At 43.1% G+C, this 18,784-nt stretch overlaps 1 protein-coding gene across 3 annotated transcripts; it reads left to right on the plus strand.

The window, feature by feature from the left end:
• Window positions 1-103: 103 nt before the first annotated feature.
• LOC122830937 (excitatory amino acid transporter 3-like) lies at window positions 104-12,833 on the plus strand. 3 transcript variants are annotated; one of them, XM_044116761.1, is made up of 13 exons: window positions 104-224; window positions 970-1,110; window positions 1,419-1,511; window positions 1,616-1,727; window positions 1,918-1,960; window positions 2,049-2,111; window positions 2,888-3,069; window positions 3,215-3,322; window positions 8,014-8,136; window positions 8,228-8,422; window positions 10,520-10,654; window positions 11,296-11,400; window positions 12,432-12,833. In XM_044116761.1, exons 1-13 carry the CDS (start codon window positions 176-178, stop codon window positions 12,538-12,540), a joined length of 1,458 nt encoding a protein of 485 aa, XP_043972696.1. In that variant the 5' UTR covers window positions 104-175; the 3' UTR covers window positions 12,541-12,833. The 3 variants fall into 3 exon arrangements, with proteins under 3 accessions (XP_043972696.1, XP_043972704.1, XP_043972712.1); XM_044116769.1 differs by having other exon boundaries at window positions 8,104-8,136; XM_044116777.1 differs by lacking the exon at window positions 11,296-11,400.
• Window positions 12,834-18,784: the final 5,951 nt, after the last annotated feature.

The following is an 18,784-nucleotide window of genomic DNA, read 5'->3' on the forward strand; positions in this document are numbered from 1 at the left end:
TTAGGGATTCATAATTCATGCATCAGAGTGTTGAATTTGAATTATTGTTATTTATTTTACCAAGGTATCCATAGAGACTGACTATGCTTTGCAGGGCATTTTTTAAATGTGGGACAACTGTCTTGAACAGCTGAGAGTAACTGGTCCATCTGTCTGACACAGAAAAACAAAAACAATGAGAGGAAACCTACTACAGGTATTTTGTTTGTTGGGAGTCATATTGGGTAAGTACTAACTTTTTTTCTATTCGTAAGTTTTTTTTAAATTAATTTATATTTGTACTGTAATTTTGATTGACACAATGCTTAGCGGTTAAACAGATGTGCTTAACTTGAATTTTATCTCAAGTGTACATTAAATGTGAGATTTAATACACAAATAAAATGTTTCATAATTTTTTGAACGATACTGAAATGCAGTTTAATACACTGTAGTACACCAAACGACTACATGTTCATATTTTCTGATGATACAGCTATTCTCTGCCTCATTTCAGATAAATCACATTTAATCACTGACAGCAGATTAAAAACTGTCTTCATTGTTGTGAGGAACATTTTCTGATCCTTAACGTCCAAATCTCATTGGAGCCTTGTGGAGATTTGGAATTTGTGTTGCTTGTATGTTACTTTTAGCCCTGTTGTGTGTTGTGTTTTTCCATGTATTGGTTAATTGATTGTCTTCTTGATGGTAATGGCTTTGCCTCGTTGTTTCCACTATTGCATTGTGTAAATGACATGAGGTTAGTCGGAATTTTGCACATGTTTATGAAATGCATGACAGACTCTCTGTGCTTATTCAGCATTTGGGTATAATGTTGCCTGTATACAAACTGAAAAAAATGGAGAATATATCTGCAAAATGTATCGTTTGCTATTTTTATTAAAGCACTCCCAATTAATTCATAAGGTTTTTTTCATATCTATTTTGTATAAATTTTTATGTTTGTTTTTTTTTTTTGCCCTACAGGGTTCGGCTTTGGGTTTCTGCTGAGGGCTACAACTGTTATAACTGAAAAACTAAGAGAATGGATGAGTACACCAGGGGAAGTGCTTCTAAACATGCTTAAGATGTTCGCTGTATCCCTTATCGTGACAAGCGTGCTTTCAGGCAAGATAAATATGTATTCATATACCTGGTATATTAACTTATAATTGTTATAGAGATAGATTGAAAAGATGCTCACTCATCTTTTTGAGGATATTTTGTAAAAATGTTCATTAAAACGTGATAATATCTGTATCTATTTATTAGACTCATCTGATATTGTTACATTTATTTCTTATAACTAAAAAGTAAAAGAACATGAAGATCAGTTCTGAAATCAAGACTATTGTTAGGACACACATGAACTGGCATGTTGTCCTTCTCACGACTTCGCCTTCAGAAGAAATTCTGGTTCTGCTCTCTTTTCTCAGGAGTAACTGGATTAAACACCAAAATGTCCCGGAAAACAGCCATCATCACAGGAACCTTCATCTGTGGCTCTACCTTCATAGTCGTAATTCTTGGTAAATTTATCATGGGCAGCAAATTTTAGAATAAATTTATGAAGACCGCTATCTTTGTACTGTGTTATTGCTTTTGACATCCTGCCTGATACTTTGTGTTGCAGCAATGGTTCTGACTCTCACAATCCAGCCTGGTGGGGAAGATCATGAAGTAAGCAGTTCTGAAGAGGAGTTGTCAAACTTCGTCTTGCACGTGATGATACAGGATTTTATAAGGTGAGACAAAATTTATGATGTTCTGCATTTTCAGGTTTTATGTTAAATGTGAGATTTTATCATCTTTGACTACTATTAGTTCAACTATATAGGTTTTTGTGAGATGAGACTGGGCAAAATGATATCATCAAGTTTTTTTGTCTTTAACACTTATCTCAGTTATTTTCTGACTCTCCTTTTACTTGCATAGGAACATGGTTCCAGAGAGCTTCTTTCAGGCTTTCTATGAGCAGGTATGCTTTTATTCTGGCCCACAACTCACTGTGTAATTTCCCATTTGGGGTTTGGAAATTTAACACAGTTTCTTTTTTTTTCTCCCAGTACAAGACTGAGATTGTTCAGATTAAAAGAAAAGAACCTGGCCTCTTACTTGATCCAACACAGGTGAGTATTTTCTTTTGATCTTTGTTTTCATTATAGGAAATAAAGATCATTTTACAGCCACAAACTTAAATTGAAGAAGAAAAAAATACATGGCCTTCAGTTTCTTCTAATTTATAGCCTGAATGGGGAGGTGGTGTTTGCCAATGTGACAGCAAGGTGCGCCATAGTTGTCATTAAGTGTCAGGAGGGGTGCATCACAGGGGAACAGAGGCACATAGGATAAACAACCATGTAAACACTCATACTGTCAGGATCTTGGGTTGTTTGAGTTTGTTTTTTGCTAAGTCATTATTTGTGTTCCTAACCTACTTTGTTCTGCCTTGTTTCTATTTTTACATCTGTTCCTTCTTAGTTATTCTAGTAATATTTATTTTTTGTGTCTAGTCCTTTCCTTAGTTATTCTAGTTTTCATTATGTTTCTTATGTCTAATTATTTTTGTTAGATTCAATTCCTAGTCCCAAGTCTGTTCTCCCTCGCCCTTTGTGCCACTTCCTCTTTCTCTCTTCTCAGCCTGTTTCTCTTCTCACACCTGCAACCCATTTGCTCATCAGCCCAGATCTTTGTTCAGCATTTAATCGAACAGTATTGATACACCTCTTTCTCAGTCACTCCTTGCTGGTTCGCTCTTTTACTTTCCATTCGGCTCCTTTTCGCTTGTGTTTATTTATTTATTTTTGTATCTAAAGGGTTTAACATTTGAATTTGTGAAGGTGATGTGCTCCTACAATATGGTTGTCAGAGGGCTGGAGCCGCCTACTTGTGTTTTTTTGTGCAGAATGTCACTGAGACGAAACTAGTTGGCAAGTATGTTGAAAGACCCAACATGTTAGGACTGGTCATCTGGTCATTCGTCATCGGCATCTTATTAAACAGGACTGGACACGAGGCAAGAAGCACTGTGGAGGCCATTCATTGGATCAATGATGCCATAAAAGTTATGCTCAACTGGGTCTTGTGGTAAGATCAGACAGTATCTGAGCAGATTTCATTTCTTTTACATATTCACTTCTATTTACACTGGACAGCTGCTTCCGTACGTTCATTTAAAATATATTTGATACCCTTTTTATTAAACCTTTTTTTTTTTTTTTTTTTGTTTCAGGTACTTACCAATTGGAGTTTTGTTCCTGATCGCAGAACATGTGTTGGATGTGCCTGACTGGGCTGCTGTCCTTAAACTCACAAAGTTTGTAGGAGTGGTTGCTGCAGGGTATGTCCAACTACCATTTTCTTTTCATCTTTGCTACCAAACTGATATCACTGCTCCTGAGATAGCAGTACTGAACTCTACCTGAGTGACATGACAAGAAAACTTTGCTGTGAATATATTTACAGAACAATTTTACAGATTTTACTGACATTTTCCTCATTTATGTTTAGAGATCAGTTTTTATCAATGCAATTATTTTCAGCCTCTTTACTCTGATTCCTCCAAACATTTGGGGCTTCATGCGCCATATTTTGTGCACAAGTGGGCATGTATAAAAATTAGTTTTGCATCAAAGTTTGCGTAAATTCCCGCACACTTTTTTTGCTGGTGTGAAAATGTGCGGGAGCCACGCAAACTTTTTCTGTGTACAATATCAAACTGCAAAGCGTCAAAACTCACCTAAATGCACAGAAATCTGACTACATTCGGTGTTATTTGAACCAAGAAGCTTCAAACCCGATGTTTTTCATGATTTTAATATTTTATTGTTTAAACATAAACGATAAAACTGAACCGCATTTATTCTCAGACAACAGGATAACAAGCACAAAATAAAGAAAATAAAAAATAAAAGTATGTAAAAACCTCACTCGAATGTAAATAGCACTTTTTCTCAGTTTTGGTAACATAAAGATGTAACTCATTGGTCTGTGCACCGAAGAGCATGAAATGCAAATGGGAGTAATTTCTTTCTCACTAATAGCAGATAACCGGGTTGGATTAGCAGATTAACTCAAACCTGCTGATTAAAAATAATCAACAGGTTTGATTATTTTAAGGTGATCAAGGTGTGTACGTAATCTGGTGGTGAACATCACCAATGGGTGGGGAGACGGGTCCTGACTGTCGTTTGTGCTTACGGATCAAATGACATTTCAGATTACCCACCCTTTTTGGAGTCCCTAGAGGGGGTACTGGAGAGTGCTGCTCCTGGGGACTCCCTTGTTCTGCTGGGGGACTTCAACGCTCATGTGGGCAACAACACATGAGCGACCCCCCCGATCTGAACTCGAGTGGTGTTCTGTTGTTGGACTTCTGTGCTCGTCACAGATTGTCCATAATAAACACCATGTTCAAACATAAGGGTGTCCATATGTGCACTTGGCACCAGGACATTCTAGGCCGCAGTTTGATGATCGACTTTGTCATCGTTTCATCGGATTTGCGGCCGTATGTCTTGGACACTCGGGTGAAGAGAGGTGCGGATCTGTCCACTGACCACTACCTGGTGGTGAGTTGGCTCCGCTGGTGGGGGAGGAAGCCGGTCAGACCTGGCAGGCCCAAACGTGTCTGCTGGGAACGTCTGGCGGAATCCCCAGTGACACGGAGCTTTAACTCCAATCTCTGGCAGAACTTCGAACACATCCTGGAGGAGGTGAGGGACATGGAGTCTGAGTGGACCATGTTCCATGCCTCCATTGTCAAAGCGGCCTATCAGAGCTGTGGCCGTAAGTTTGTCGGTGCCTGTTGTGGTGGCAACCCTCGAACCCGTTGGTGGACACCTTCGGTGAGGGAAGCTGTCAGGCTGAAGAAGGAGTCCTATTGGGCCTTTTTGGCCTGTGGGACTCCGGAAGCAGCTGATGGGTACCGGCGGGCGAAGCAGCATGTGGCCCGGGTGGTTGCTAAGGCAAAAACTCGGGCGTGGGAGGAGTTTGGAGAGACCATGGAGAAAGACCTCTATATGGCTACAAGGCAATTCTGGTCCACCATCCGGCGTCTCAGGAAGGTAAAGCAGTACAGCACCAACACTGTTTACAGTGGGGATGGTGTGCCTCTGACCTCAACTCGGGATGTTGTGGGCCAGTGGACAGAGTACTTCGAAGACCTTCTCAATCCCACCAACATGCCTTCCATTGTGGAGGCTGAGCCTGGGGACTCTGGGTTGGGCTCTCCAATCTCTGGGGTCGAGGTCACCGAGTTGGTCAAAAAGCTCTTTGGTGGCGGGGCCCCGGGGGTGGATGAGATCGGCCCGGAGTTCCTTAAGGCTCTGGATGTTGTGGGGTTGTGTTGGCTCACACGCCTCTTCAATATCGCATGGACATCGGGGGCAGTTCCCCTGGATTGGCAGACCGGGGTGGTGGTCACCCTGTTCAAAAAGAGGAACCGGAGGGTATGTTCCAATTACAGTGGGGTCACACTCTTAAGCCTCCCTGGCAAGGTCTATTCGGGGGTTCTGGAGAGGAGGGTCCGTCGGATTGTCAGGAAGAGCAGTGTGGTTTTTGTCCTGGTCGTGGAACACTGGACCAGCTCTACACCCTCAGCAGGGTCCTGGAGGATGCATGGGAGTTCGCCAAACCAGTCTACATGTGTTTTGTGGACTTGGAGAAGGTGTTCGACCGTGTCCCTCAGGGAGCCCTCTGGGGGGTTCTCCGGGAATATGGCGTACCGGGCCCTTTGATACGGGCTGTCAGGTCCCTGTATGACTGGTGTCAGAATCTGGTCCGCATTGCTGGCAGTAAGTCGGGCTTGTTTCCAGTGAGAGTTGGACTCCGCCAGGGATGTCCTTTGTCACCGATTCTGTTCATTACTTTTATGGATAGAATTTGTAGGCACAGCCAAGGTGCTGAGGGAATCCGTTTTGGTGGCCTAAGGATCGCATCTCTGCTTTTGCGGATGATGCGGTCCTTTTGGCTTCATCAGGTCGTGATCTGCAGCTCTTGTTGGAGTGGTTCGCAGCTGAGTGTGAAGCGGCTGGGATGAGGATCAGTGCCTCCAAATCCGAGGCCATGGTCTTGAGCCAGAAAAGGGTAGAGTGCCTTCTCCGGGTCAAGGGGGGTGTCCTGCCCCAAGTGGAGGAGTTCATGTATCTCAGGATCTTGTTCACGAATGAGAGAAGAAGGGAGTGGGAGATCGACAGGCGGATTGGCGCAGCGTCTGCCATCAAGTGGGTGCTGTACCGGTCCGTCGTGGTGAAGAGAGAGTTGAGCCAAAAAGTGAAGCTCTCGATTTACCGGTCGATCTACGTTCCCACCCTCATCTATGGTCATGAGCTTTGGGTCATGACCAAAAGAACGAAATTGTGGATACAAGGGGCCGAAATGGGTTTTCTCCGTAGGGTGTCTGGGCTCTCCCTTAGAGATAGGGTGAGAAGCTCAGTCATCCGGGAGGGACTCGGAGTAGAGCCGCAGTCACGCTGGAGGGACTATGTCTCTCGGCTGGCCTGGGAATGCCTTGGGATTCCTCCGGAGGAGCTGGAAGAAGAGGCTGGGGAGAGGGAAGTGTGGACCTCCCTTCTGAAACTGCTACCCCGCGACCCGACCCCGGATAAGCGGAAAAAGATGGATGGATGGATGGGAAATCTTGATGATGGTTTATGAGCGTTTAGATTGCACATAATAATCATCCTGGAGCTCTGAGCAGAAGAGCGGTGCTGTACCGGTAGCGGACCAGCTGCAGTAATCCTTCAGTTGAGTCAACCGCTTTGTGAATGCGCCTTATGGACATAAAGCATTCTAGTATTTATAATAAATGTCCACATTTCTCACTCAAAGGACTCTCTGACACGCTGGCTGTCTTTGAATCCCGGCTGAACGCACTACTGTTCCAACAGGCTTTTGCAGAATCTCTTTATTTATTTATTTTTTTTAATTTGTATTTATTTTTTCTTTAAAATGTATTTTTATTTTTGTGTCCTCAATGCACCTTTTAAATAAAATATATCTAATTATTGTTATGAGAAATACTTGTACTGCTTCAAGCATGGACGTTGCCATGGTTATTGCTTCGTGGACGCAGGCTTCCGGGTATTTATACTAATTTACATATGTATTTATGGGTGGCGACAGGCCACCAGCAGCTGCACTCCATTTCCCGCAAATTAGGATTTATAAAGGAAAGGTGCGTGGACATGTGCGTGCACACGGCCTTATGCAAACAATTTTATTTTTTTTTGTGCGCTGCACTTTTCTAAATTTTTCCGTATAGTTTCCAAGTTTTAGTGTGAAAACTGCGCACTCTTTTATGCATGAGGTCCCTGGTCCAGATTAAGCACTTCCCTTCAGAAGTTCTGTTTGGCCTCAGATGTTTGTTAGAGAACATGAGTGAAAAAACAGCATCATAAAGACCAAGAAACTTGGCAGGCACATCAGAGAGGAAGTTCTGGACAAGTTTAAGTTAGAATTCACGAAAAGGCTTTCACCATGATTAACATTGACCACAACCATTGCAAGAATAGCTATAATTTCTGAGCATTTTCAGACACCTTCAAAAAGCTGCTTCCAGGAAATGAAGACAACAAGAAGATCTCCCTGTTTTTGGAGCGTTACAGGAAGGCTATAACAAAGGAAATGGCTGACTGTTGAAAGAACCTATTTTCTTAAGTTAAAGAATAAGTTATTCTGTTTTAGTTTTTCAATCAGTTTTTCAGAGTTACAATATACTCACCAGAAGTTAAACCCTCTGTTTGAAGAACAAGTTCAACTTTGTATTAAAAGTGTCATGACAGTCTTATTCACAACCCGTCAAAAAAAGTGTTATCATAATTTTCATTCCACTTTAGTGTGATGCAGTACTGTGTGTTAGCATATCATATAAAATTCCCCCAAACACATTGATCTGTCAGGTTTTACCATGACAAAATATATAAAGAGTTTATTCGTACATTTATTCATAAATGTACGAATACATATTTAACAACCAGTGAATACTTAATGCATCTCTAACTCTAAGTGTAACTTTGTTTTGTTGTTCAGGCTAGCAATCCAAGTCTTGGTTATTTTCCCCATGATTTACGTCGTTCTCACCAAAAAGAACCCTTTTCTTATCTTCATGCAAATCTCTAGGGCTTTGACGACAGCATTTATCATCGCATCCAGGTGAAATGTTCTGTTTGTTGAAAAATCATGACACTTCTCTAGTTTGTTCATATGAACGGTGAACCAATGAAGAATGTTCTTTCTACCAAAGCGCCGCCGCTCTGCCCGTCACCTTGCAATGCTGTGAAGAGAAGGTGAAGATCGATAAGAAACTCTGCCGCCTTATGTTGCCAATTGTCACCGGCATCAATAGAACTGGAATGACGGTCTATGAAGTGACCGCTACCATCTTTATTGCCCAACTTTATGATATCACGCTGAGTGTCGGCCAGCTAATCGCCATTGGGTAAGCTGCTTCATATAAGTGCATGGAATTCAAAAAGGTGCATGCTGGGATTGTTAAGAGCAGTGATTTGCCAAGTGGGTAGCTTTTCCCCTTTGCAGGGGCCCTGAGCAATACATAGTTGTCATGTGACATCTCACCTCTGTTAACGTTGTAACTGACAGCCATCTTGGCAGGCGGCTGCTATGATAAGAAAACTCCTCATTCATAGAGTTTTGTCGACTTTTGATCATTGAAGAAATATTTCCTGATTTCAAAACGTTTTCATTCACTGCAGAGAATATGATACACATAGAGCAGGGGTCTCAAACTCCAGTCCTGGAGGGCCGCAGTCCTGCAACTAATAGTTGTGCCTCTGCTGCAGCACACCTGAATAGAATAATTAAGGCTCCGGAGAAGATGTTTAGATGTTTCCCTCCCTCAACACACCCCATTCAGACGATTGAAATTCAGCAAAAGCCTATTAATCAGCCGTCAATTGAAATCATGTTTCCTGAAGCAGGTAAATGCCTAAAACAGGGGTCTCAAACTCCAGGCCTCGAGGGCCACAGTCCTGCAGTTTTTAGATGTGCCACAGGTAAAAAAACACTGGAATGAAATGGCTTAATTACCTCCACCTTGTGTAGATCAGTTCTCCAGAGCTTTAATTATTCTATTCAGGTGTGCTGCAGCAGAGGCACATCTAAAGGTTGCAGGACTGCGGCCCTCGAGGACTGGAGTTTGAGACCCCTGACATAGAGGGATCTGCTTCCTTCGGAGAGTCACCAGCTCGTTGTTGGAGGGCACAAATCGTATTGGCGATGATCCCTACCATTTGTTTTCACTGTCAAGTTGTCACTATAACATGCTAAATCTTAAATCTGTAAAATAAAAAAAGGGTAGTGCTTTGCTACTAATTGTCAACCCTACAGCAACTGGATAATAAGGTCAGGGAAAAGTTTTGCTAAAAATAAAAATTAATAATACTGAAAAAGAGTGAAGTAATTCACTTATGATTGTTTGACTTTGAAAACCGTAATATGTCAGTGTGATGTGGAATTTGGTGTGTTTTGGTTCTGTTATGATATTAAAAAAAGGCGAACTACACACCAACCTTTACAAATCATCAGTAGATGAAATGCTTAAATTAGCTGAACTATCACTGCTGTTAGATTTGCTATACAGCAGTAGCTTATCTACCACAGTGATCACTTACTAGGTGCAAAATAAGTTTCACGTCTAAACACATAAAACTGTAAAATAATTTTGATATTGAAATATGAAATTTCTGATCACCTCACTTGACATATTTGCTGATTTCAAAATTGTGGAGATGTATATATATATATATATATATATATATATATATATATATATATATATATATATATATATATATATACTGTATATATACTGTATATATGCTTGATTTGCTCAATGTTCAACTTGTTCAATATTACTTAACCTGAATGAGCCCATCAATATAAACAATGAACAAGTCTAGCACAAACTCTGATTTACACTGATCAGTATCTGTTACTGTAGCAGGTTATTGATCTGCTACTTATCGATGTATCTGGTGTAGAAAATCAAATGAACAATAAACCGACCAGTAAAGCCTGAGTCCAAGTTACCAACTGGTACAGTAGAATCACAAACATTAAACTGAATTGGGCAGAGTGGTGGCTACACTGAGGGTGGACAATCCTGGTTTTCGAGGGCCGGTGTCCTGCAAATCTTAGCTGTCTCCCTGGTCCAACACACTTGAATCCAACAGCTGAATCAACTCCTACGTTCAGTCAAGTTCTCCAGAGTCCTGCTAATAACCTCATTATTTGACTCAGGTGTGTGGAAGTAGAGATACATCTAAAAGTTGCAGGGGACCGGCCCTCGAGGCCTGGAGCCAGAGGAAGAAACCTTGGATAAAGGTTGAGGCAGTACGTCAATAACTAAGCACTCTATTAATTCAATCTGGTGGTGTTTCAGGATATTTATAGATATTTTCACTGCAAATTTTGAACTGAACCAACTGGACAGTAGGAAAGGCTTGATGAAGTTGCAGATTGTAGCATTTCTGTTGCTGGGACAGAGATGCTAATTGAGATTTTGCTTGGTTTGCAGCTTGTCTAGTTCCATTGTCTCTTTTGGAGCTGGAGGGATCCCAGCGACAGGAGCTGTGACCACTATCCTGATTCTGACAGCTGTAGGACTGCCTGCAAAGCATGCTACCATTCTGATTGCGTTGGAGTGGATTCTGTAGGTCCAACTTGATTCTCAAAGCCTGCTACTTGTGTTAAAAGAGTACTTTCAATATCAATCTGTGTAGTCACTCTGGATGGAGTTATGCTGGTCTGTTATCAGACAGCTTGAAATTATTCTTGACCAGGACATGATCTTTAACTTGCATAATAAGTGAATGTCTAGGATCACCAACTAGTGGAGAAATCCTGAGGAGAGCTTGTGAAGTAATGATTGATAAGACTACGCTTGGTGTCTGAAGTCAACATCAGTCTGAGCTATAGAACAGTGGTCCCCAACCTTTTTAGTGCTGCGGACCGGTCAACGCTTCGTAAATTTCCTGTGGACCGGGGGAGAGGGGTTGTAAGGATAGAGATCGATGCTGTTCTGTCTTATGAAGGGGGGAGGGGCGCGTTCTTTCTGCTGCATGTTGGCGCGTGAGACGTAACCCAGAGCATCCGATTTAGGATTTTCATTTTCCTCCACACTCAATACATAGAAGGGACATATTTCATTATTTATTTCCGCGGCCCGGTGGTTGGGGACCACTGCTATAGAAGACCTGGTGCATCTGGTTGTTGTAGATTGAGGGAGAGTAAACCTTCAAGAAAAACATATTTGAGTCTGACAGCATGTTTGTTCTCTTCTGTGCCCTTCAGAGACCATTTCACTACCCTGGTGAATGTGCTAGTAAATGTCTATGGTGTTGCTATCACCAATCATGTGTGGCATGACGACCTGGCAAGCCTTGTAATAGTGCCACGGTAAATGAAATCTTTAAAATTATGTGTTCATTTGCAAAGACACAATGTTGCCAAAAGTATTTGCTCCCTGATCCAAATCATTGGATGCAGGTGTTCCAGTGGCTTCTGCAGCTGTATGAAATCTACCACTGAGACTGAACAAATAGGTCACTCTGAAAAGCAACAGTGAATTTGAGACTAACACCATGATGGGTTGCCACCTGTGCATGACTTAAAGTTATTACATTTCCTCTACTGGGCTCTAGACCAGTGTGGACATTTTGTCTGCAGTTTCAAATCCTGCCTCAGGTGTAACAAAAAAAATGTACAGCAGCTAAGACTTTTGTCACTAGATTAGATCCAGTGGGCAGGTTGCACTTTGCTCTGCTGTGACAGGACTCTGCCTAAACACCAGAAACCAACAGTGGGGGATCCTGAATGCATCAATGGCAGACGAGCTGAACTGCTTTTTTGCTCTTTTTGAGACCTACCAGCAGTTCTCTTCTGCTCCAGCTGTGCCCAGCCCCAGCTGGTTTCTGTACCACTCCACTCCCTCTACATGAGGATGGTGTCAGACTGGTTGTCCTGGCAGTGAACCACAGCATTTTTGTACCATTTCAACATCCCAACCCTGTGGGAACATTTGGAAAATGGCTTCTTCCTGTTAGCACATGATTGAGCACCAGTACACAAACCAGTGTTCATAACATGTATTATTGCATTTTGCGTGGAAGAACTTAACCAGTTTGCTCATATCATATCTAACCCTGTGGGTTGAGAATAGACATTCCTCTAGTTCCCATGTGTGTGTGAAGGCAGATGAAAGGATACTTTTGTCAACATTGTGTAAATCCCTTTCTGAGCTGTATCAGTTCTCTCTGTATTATTCACTCATAAACCCATATAACTATGGTCTAAATGTACCAGAATGTCTTCAGTTTGGAGAAATTTAAGTATAGATTGTTATAAGTCATTCACACTGGGACTAAATGGTACTCTAGTCCCAGTTTGTCTTGAACGTTATTGACCATGTTTTCCATTTTTCCTGTTAGCGCTGAAACGACTTATTCCATCAAGGACATCGAGATGGACTTATCCTGTTTGGACTCTGATGAAGAGCTCATCTCCTCCAGCCCTTCTTCCCACTCAAGATCTGCTTGACCTAAGAGAGGGGATCATCTCAGAAACATAGTTACGCCAAGACGCTGAAATGTCTGGATAGGGTTGTCATCGTCCTGGGGTGTCTGAGCTGACCATTTCCTTCTTTGCCTTTTGTTTTATTAGGAGGATGGTGCTATATCAGTTTATTCATGTGTTTTTTTTTTTGTCTGTTTGCTTTTTTCAGTTTTTGCAAATACGCAATTATCTACTTATCTCTCCATATTTTATTGATGTTTAATTTACTTTGTAAGTATAACTATTGTTATGTGTTTAAATAAAATTTATCTTTACAACAGTAGAATTTATTGTTACTTTTCCTTTTGCATGTTCACTATATATGGTCTTTTGTGTATTTCTAAATCTGATCTTTCTCAAATGGCTGGGGAAATACACTCAACAGCCACTTTATTAGGTACACATTGCTCTCTAGGTCTCCTCTCTCCTTGCACTATTGCTAATCTTTGGCAGAAAATTTTAATTTAAGTGTGATCGTAGGTAAAACACTACTGTGTTGCTCTCCTCCTGTTCCTCGTTCTGCGAGTGTGTGTGCGCATGCGTTTGTGTGGATTGGCAGGTACGGAATTGACGTTCATTCTAAGATCCAGATTGTTGCCGTTCTGTTTGAAACAGTGACTAACTTTTATAGGTCTCCCCATATTTGGACCATTGCTGCTCTTTTGTATCCCGGATTCTGCACGTTAACAATCAAAATCAGACTATGGTGGCGGCTACACGCCCTAATTAAAGTGCTGATTGGAGTGCGGCATCAGCGTAGCCAGAGGGTCACACCTGATTCTGACATTTTAACTTGTATTTTCTATGGGTTTTTTATTTATTTATTTTGTTTTCAGTCCTTTGGGTCATGAAGTAACTGTTTCTTCATTTGGGCTGATATTGTTTTTCTTTTTTTTTTTTTTTTTTTTGTATTAGGTTTAAGGTTGTTGCCTTTATGAATTGTTTTTTCTTTTGTTGGCAGTTGCTGAAGTCCGGTGTTGATGTGGTGACGGTGTCTTCCTTTTCTGTGTGCCGTGATTCCTGAGTTTGGGTTGTCTCACTGCGTCTGGTGCTTTAAAGGGTTTTTGTTTGGTGGATGCCGTCCCTTAGTGGCCCTTTCTACTGGTAACCTCAGCTACTGTAGGTGGCGCTGTTGAGCAATTTATTTGGGTCCAGAAATTTGAATTGCCCAATATTCCTGATTTTAATCTAGTGTCGCCACAGAAATAAGCAGACATAACCCCCAGAATGTGTCTGACCTCCAATTAGTTTTAGTCAGGCTCTCCCTGCCCATCATTTCCTGGATTATCCGTCCCGCTGTGTCTTTGTTAATGTCAAGTTAATGTATTACCTGTCAATTACGTCGAGCTAAACAGAACATTGGAAAGATCGAGACTAATATGAACAGCGCAAAAAAACGGGAAAACAGCTACGAAAGAACGAGTCCGTAAAGTTGTGCAACTAAACGCCATTATTATTAAGATAAGTGTCACAAATCTGTGCCTGCAGCATTCCAATGTTTGAGTGAAATCGAAGTAAGCCCCTCATACCAGCCAATCGGTGCACGCTTCATGTCCTGGTGTGCCAATTGCATCCCGAGCTGGTGGCTTACTTTGGCTTGCTTTTGACCAATCACCTTCCACCTTCTGGACATTTAAACTCCCTTGACGACGAAGAGCTAGGATCATTACATCTGTAATTCTTTGGAATACTTTGGCGAAAAATAAGTTTAAATATATTTTTCTTCGCAACAGCTAAGTGTGTATCAGATTCCAGGTTTATCCAGCCGAAGTTAGCGTAACATTTTTATTGCGGGGACGCTGCACTTACTCTGGAAACAGAGGTGATAGGCACCTGAAGGAGACACATGCTGACCTGGAAGATGCCAAAGACCACCTCAGAAAGCTTCAGTGGAGGAGGATGCTGCAGTTAATGTTGGAACTGTGGAGGTCTGGACCCCAGCTGCCTCTTGTTTCGACTCTGGATGTGGAGCAGGGTCAGCCTGGTTCTCTGCAAACCTCCAGCCCTCTCCCGGAGAAAAGACGAGCACCTGACTGCCCTGGTCCTTCATCGCCAGCGGAGCCCAGCCCTCCCGCTTCACCGATGGCTGCTTCTCCATTCTCCATGCAGTTCTCCACGCTTCCATGGAGCCCCCTGCAAGCGAGGAGGAAGTGAAAGAGGAGCAGGAGCGTGCCGGGCCTCCCGCGAGGGTGGGTAGAATCCGTTCTTCTCCACCATCCATTTTTCCACCACGCATTTACAGCTACCTTGATAATGTACATTTGGTTGGTGCTCCACTGAAAGCTAAGCATGTGGAGAACTGTGGGTCCAAGATGACCTGCCTGAAGATGTTTCTGACCCATCTCAGTGAGGGGATTTCCGAGCTTGGCTCCTGGCAGTTCATGGACAACATGCGGAAAATCATGGCCTGGCCTGGACATCTGAAGGACCAGGGAAAAGCCATCACTACAATCAATGTCTACCTAGTGATTGTGGCACAGTTCCTGGTGTACTTTGCCGACACACCTCCACAGGATTGCACACTCTCCAGGACACAGATTGTGCATGCAGTCAGGGATGTGAAGGCTGCTTCATCCCAGATCACAACCAGCATCGTGCTCCAGCAAATCTGGGTGAAAGCAGGCAAAAAAGGAAGGGTGTTAACAGCAAGACTTCTCCACAGGTGTAGGACTCTGGCTAGGCGGAGGATCCCCAGGCTACTGCAGAAGTTCGAGGCCAAACCCTTGGGGGTGGAGCTCCGGTACAGATTCTATGGGTACTTTGGGCTGTACGTCATCGGCCCGGTGTGATTACCAACTTATCTACTGCGGAGGTCCAAGATTCAAGCTGCAGAGCTTCAAGCACCTCTCCGGGCTTCGTGATTAATGTGAATATGAGGGCTGCACCTCTAAGTACCACAATCTACAAAAATCCCACTGCCGTCCCTAAGATTATCTTCTGACCTTTCCACAGGTTGAGAACCACAAAACGGGTTGCAGTTTTGTGGTTGCTCAGCTGTACCTGAAAAAGGATAAGTTCCAGTGGATCACTCTTTGGAACAAGGTGAGGGCCAGCCTGTGACCTGGTATTCTTCAGCACCAGACATGGGCAGGTCAAAAGGCTCGTTTGGCATGCACAGAAAGCCTGGGAAGAGATGGGGCTTAGAAGAAAGCCAACCATGACCGACATCCACAACTCTGTGGCAATACTGGTGAGTAACATCCACACCAAGAGCTGCCTTAGAGCCAGGAGGACAATGGCACCTTCCAGCATGGATGGTGCCTTGGGCCCCCTGCTAACCAGAAACCTATTACCTCCACAGGCAAGAAACACTCAGTCCATGGATGTTCGGAACCAGATGTCCAGACTTATGTGCCACGACACAGCCACTGCTGACAAATTCTATGCCTTCAACCTGGAAGAAAACCAGCTGGCAGACCTCAGGAGGAGGTTTGAAGAGGCCACAAAGCCAGCCTCTCCCTCCTCAAGTAAGGAGGATGAGTGAAAACAACAAGACCTTACTTAATAAAGACACTTACCCATGATAAATGCACTGTGTCCTGGTTCTAAGTGTTGCCTGGAACCACACTTAGAACCAGGCCTGGTTCTCAACAGGGGAACACACTTAGAACCAGGCCTGGAGCTTTAAAGTGAGCAAAACTTAATAAATTCCTTTAAGTTTTAGCTTTGCAACCATACTCCCCCCGGAATCCAAAGACTTTGGTTTCCCGGACGCTGCCCGGCGGGTCATGGGAATAACGCCACCGGATCGCTAGTCGGGATCGTTTATGGTCGGAACTACGACGGTATCTGATTGTCTTCGAACCTCTGATTTTCGTTCTTGATTAATGAAAACATTCTTCGCAAATGCTTTCGTCCGTCTTGCTCCGGTCCAAGAATTTCACCTCTAGCGGCGCAATACGAATGCCCCCGGCCGTCCCTCTTAATCATGACCCCAGTTCAGAGAGAAGAAAACCCACAAAATAGAACCGGAGTCCTATTCCATTATTCCTAGCTGCGGTATTCAGGTGATGGGGGCTTGCTTTGAACACTCTGAATTTTTTCAAAGTAAACGCTTCGACCCCGGCAAGACACTCAGCTCAGAGCATCAAGGGGGAGCTGAGAGGCAAGGGCTGGGGCAGACGGTGGCTTGCCTCACGGCAGACCGTGGCGATCCCGAGATCCAACTACGAGCTTTTTAACTGCAGCAACTTTACTGCGTGCCAGAATTATATGCAAATCAGTCTTTTTGCTCTAAGTCGGAATAGTTTTCAATAAAAATTTGCGATACTCGGCACTTTACATGACAATGCTAAGAGGTGTAGATCTAAAATTTCAAGCTGATCGGAGAAATAGTAAGCAAACGGCAGCCTTTTTGGTAATATCTAATCTGTGTGAGCGAGCCATGTTTATATGCAAATCATTGTTAAAGTGCCAAATGTGGCAAAGTGAGGATGGAAAATCAAAACATTTATTAGATTAGGAACATTTAATGTGAAAACAACAATAATACAGAGCAAACATTTTCAAAAAAGTTTCTTGGTTTCTTTTATGTAATTGTCATTTTTATGGATCAGAGAAAAAAGCCTTTGGTTCATCGAAGATGTCAAACTTCCGATGTCATCTGATGAGATGTCATTGGCAGCAGTCAGAATGGCATTCCAGAGGTCATTCTTGAAAGAGTACTCCCTCCCACAGGAGTAAAGCTTCCTTTTCAGGATGCTCCACAGATTTTTTATGGGATTCAAATCTGGTGAACAGGCTGCCCATTCTATAATTTTCCCATGCTTTGCAAAAACACTCTACAAATATTCTTTGGTAAGCCTTGTAGCATCGGATGGGGAATTATCATGCATGAATACCATATTTTTCTGGAGGTACAAGGTTCCACATGTCCCTTGAGGAAGTCAATGTAGAGTTTGCCAGTCATTTTCACCCCATCTGCAACTCTGAATGGTCCTACCAGCTTGTTTCCAATGACTGCCGCCCAAAACACAGCAAAGAGATGGTGAGTTCACGGTCATTGGAGATGAGGGTATTAGCAGATTAACTGGACTGATCTTACTTGTGAAGGTTATGATATCGCCTTGGGATGGGTTTGCTGAGGAGTTCGGGGTTGTGGTCTCTTTGTAGACCCAGGTGATCCAGTGCTTGGCCACAGAAAAGCCAGAAGTCAACGAGAACTGGCGTCGGAGGGCAGACAGGTAAGTTCAGGGGAAGCGGAGACAGAGGAGTGGGTCGACAGCCAGCCGGGGAACCCAGGAGGAACTTATAATCAGGCAGAGAAGGTGAGTTTGGGAACTTGGGCAGCCAGTGGGTACGTTCCACGGTGTCACGAGGGAGGCTTGATCCAAAAAACTAGGTTAGATTGTCACAAGGAGAATCCAGGACATCTCAAGGAAAAAAACACCTGAAGACAGGAAAAACGAGAGAAATCACTCGGAGACAACACTACGAGGAACACCGAGACTAGCTCTAAGGGGCTCAGAGTACCCTTAGCTGGCTAACACTCAAGCGTCGAATTACTGGCAGTCGGCTCCTCTTGTACTCCAGGATTGATGAGATGATGGAACTCTGTTGTGCAGGATGACGGCACATCTCTCCAGCAAAAGGAGGGTTTGGCGCTATCTGGTGGATGAACGGTAAGTAGCAGCAAAGGAAAGAAAAAGAGGAATCCACAAAGGAAGTAAACGTAAGTGCACAGATTGCTATTTTTTTCATAACACAATAGAGAAACTCACATTTCAGTGGGAACAGTGTTGTTCTCCCTTTTTTGCATCAAAGACTGGAGTTAGTTTCATTGTGGCAATTCTCAGAATAGATCTGAGGTGTTGGTTAGTTAACCGGGATCTATGACGGGCTTTGTTGATGTTCATGATGTTGAAAGTCTGCTCACACATGTAGGTCAAGCCAAACAATGCCAGCATATTCTGTGCCGTCCTTTGGAGGTTTGGAAATGTGGCTTTGTTAAGTGAAAGAGATCTGAACTTCTTTGAGATGGCGTCAGACTAAAGATCGAGCAGCTCATGTGGTGCTGTTTCGGGGTCTGCTGACGGGAACAGGACACCAGCTGAAGTGACTTATCAATTTTTTTCAAAATCGGTGAACCGACACCAGAATTCTCTGTGCATGTCGTCCAGTGATTTGCAGTATTTCCTCACCTTTCTGGTGGCCTTCTGCATGGCCAGTGTGGGAAAATGAGCGAAAGATTTGTTTGACATTTGCCTGGAGAATAAAATCAGCTTGGACT

Source organism: Gambusia affinis, linkage group LG01 (genome assembly GCF_019740435.1).
Source record: "Gambusia affinis linkage group LG01, SWU_Gaff_1.0, whole genome shotgun sequence".
NCBI lineage: Eukaryota > Metazoa > Chordata > Actinopteri > Cyprinodontiformes > Poeciliidae > Gambusia > Gambusia affinis.

Excerpts from the sequence above, each read along its gene's own strand:
- LOC122830937 (XM_044116761.1), top strand. The coding sequence starts at position 176 with ATGAGAGGAAACCTACTACAGGTATTTTGTTTGTTGGGAGTCATATTG. Across the intron at positions 1,512-1,615 it reads CTTCATAGTCGTAATTCTTG|CAATGGTTCTGACTCTCACA; the intron begins GTAAATTTATCA and ends TTTGTGTTGCAG. Across the intron at positions 1,728-1,917 it reads ATGATACAGGATTTTATAAG|GAACATGGTTCCAGAGAGCT; the intron begins GTGAGACAAAAT and ends TTACTTGCATAG.